Raw genomic sequence first — 2588 nt, forward strand, 5'->3', positions numbered from 1 at the left:
TAGTATAGTAGTAGTAGGAGCTGGCTCCTGTCTCTTATACACATCTAGATGTGTATAAGAGACAGCCTTGAAATTATCTTTTTGTCCATGATACTACCAACCGCCTAGTAGCAAACTATGAATGTCAGCACATATAAAATCAATTAAAAATTTTGATCTTTTATTTATAGCCAGATCAAGGCTAAACAGTATTTTTCAATAGCAATGTACTACCCAAGGTCAAAGGTCTTTGTGGTGTACAATATGCACTCCCCCCCCCCCATCCCACCCTACTCTGTTGGGCGAGATAAAATAACAATAAATCAAATAAATTTTAAATAAATAATTCATTTTCTTAATTTATGGATTGGTAATCATTTGGATCTAAACTGTCATTGTTTAGATCCAAAAAAGAGAAAATTCTGGAATGTAAAAATTATAGAAGAATTTAAGCGAGAGATCCTCCATGGTACAAAATAGGCCATTGTTCTCGAATTTGCTACATAATACCTTTGCTGTATTTGTATGACATTGGGAAGCCAGTTTAAATCTACAAGTACAATGACATGTTACAGCAATTTCCTCTCTGTGCTAGCAATTAATTTTTGAAGTACTGAGCACTAACAACTATATATTCCTACCACATTACAGGGGATAGGCTTATACCCAAGGAATGTTCATACAAAATGTTATCTTAGGGATATAAAAAGGCAATTTTTTAACACTGCATGCCCAATCTGAAACGAATCTTTAATTCTCCCTCCCCACCCTAAACATCAGCTGAGCTCCTTATTCAAATCATTCGATGTCATTTCAAAGAGCTAGCACCATTCCCTAAATCGGATAGTAGAAGTACCATACTCCTTGATGAAAAGACACGATAGTCTTTTGTTAACCAAATTTTGTGTATTGGCTTAAGCTTGGTTTCCCTACAATTGCTACCCTGTCGCTACAGATTTTTTTAACTGCCATCGTTGCTCTGTGACAGATTGCCTGGTCTAAACCTGTCTCTTATACACACGATTTGACCTAAAATGACGCGATTTTATGCGAGTTGACGCAAGTGGACAGCTCATGGTATGATCGCGACGTGCTTCTACACCGCTGTATCGCGGTGTGTTTTCCGACGACCAGCAGCCTAGGAACGTTATAAAACGGTAATTTTCTTAAAATTGCAGAAGATATTTTTGTCGAACTTTTTATATTTGATTCAAGACATATTACTTAACTATTGTAGGCCTAAATTTTTTATAATGAAAAAATCGGAACGGAATTCGTTTTCTAGACGTCTTTTGAGCTTCACCCCATGGCCTACTGTCTGTGTGGCCCATACAATGATGGTCAAATGAATTATTTTAGTATTCAGTATCATATCATTGTTATAATATTACTTGTATTTTACAGTACCTTTATCAATCATCTTTGGACGTCCATTCCACTGAAAACTTGAATTCTTAAGTCTGGCCTTTGGCTTGGTCTTGCTGCAACAAGCACAGTGCACTAATTCCATTGTCGTCTAAAGAAAACAACATATTACTTATAACAAACACAAAATCTCATTACACATGTTACTATATTGTTGTACTGTTGTAATAAGTTGTAGTCATGGCTATGTGTTACAATGATGACACTGCTTTAGTAATAACAGAATCAACTGCTGCAACTTTAATTTTATTTCATACAGATAATACTAAATTACATTTATGTTCTGATTGAAAATAAAATCAAACTTACTTGAGTTTCTTTCTCCAATGTTAGTTGTTCAGGAGGTACAGGCATATCATCATCTTGAACAGCTGTTGCATTGTCCATTGTTGTTGGGGGTTCAAGTACGGTTTGAAGAATCTTGGTAGGACAAAAAAAACAAATAATAGAGCCTAAATTTATCAAGAATATATAAAATCGAACACTAATCCCTTTATAATCGATCATAACTGAAGAAAAGGGTAATCATTTTCTAGGGAAAACTCTTGGCCTAGGCCTGTCCAGCCGAATTCCAAGGCTTTTGCAAATTTATTTACCTAGGCCTAGCTAGGCATCACCGAATATCGTGTATGCATTCGAGATAGCTGGCTAAGCCTACAAAGCCTCCCCCCCCCCTAAAAAAAAACAATGTGGCCCGAGGCTAGGCTTATATATAGGCCTAGTCAATGTAAAAAGGAAGATGAAAACGACAGTTTACAAATCGACGATTCTTTTCGGCCGCGCGCTAGCCAATAGTAGAAAAAGATATTTTGCTTGAAATCCCTTGTACAGTACACCATCAGCTGACACGCATACAAAAGTTCTGTATGAAAACACCGCGGCTACCAGAAAGTCAGTCCCGAAAGCGAAACAGCGTTACATAAATGACGTCACGAAGTGATAGCGACGTACGCCCTCAGGCTCGTAAAAAAAATTGTGGGCGGGGCTTAGGATCCAAATTATTGACTATATGAAAGCAATTTATTAATATTTGCGGTAAAAGTAAAAAAATAAAAACACCCAGACTCGATTCTATAAATATTTCTTTATTCATTTCAACAAACCTAGAAGCATATATCTTAGAAACTCTTTAATATTGATATTTTACGTATCGAAACACTTTTACGTGAAATAGATGTAAAAAA

General features: G+C 36.1%; 1 protein-coding gene across 1 annotated transcript in view; it reads right to left on the bottom strand.

Annotated features, from left to right (window-relative positions):
• The window catches only part of LOC117119502, a 4135-nt gene extending 2090 nt beyond the window's left edge, over positions 1 to 2045 (bottom strand). Inside the window, exons 1-2 of the mRNA XM_033264328.1 lie at positions 1714 to 2045; positions 1387 to 1495 (exon numbers count right to left, since the gene is read on the bottom strand). Coding sequence (XP_033120219.1) covers positions 1387 to 1495; positions 1714 to 1911 — 307 coding nt within the window. The 5' untranslated portion in view covers positions 1912 to 2045. The remainder of the gene's footprint in view (positions 1 to 1386; positions 1496 to 1713) is intronic.
• Between the last annotated feature and the right edge of the window lie 543 nt (positions 2046 to 2588).

The sequence above is a fragment of the Anneissia japonica genome, unplaced genomic scaffold (genome assembly GCF_011630105.1).
Source record: "Anneissia japonica isolate Jap-2015-1 unplaced genomic scaffold, ASM1163010v1 scaffold7429_len65383_cov117, whole genome shotgun sequence".
Taxonomy (NCBI): domain Eukaryota; kingdom Metazoa; phylum Echinodermata; class Crinoidea; order Comatulida; family Comatulidae; genus Anneissia; species Anneissia japonica.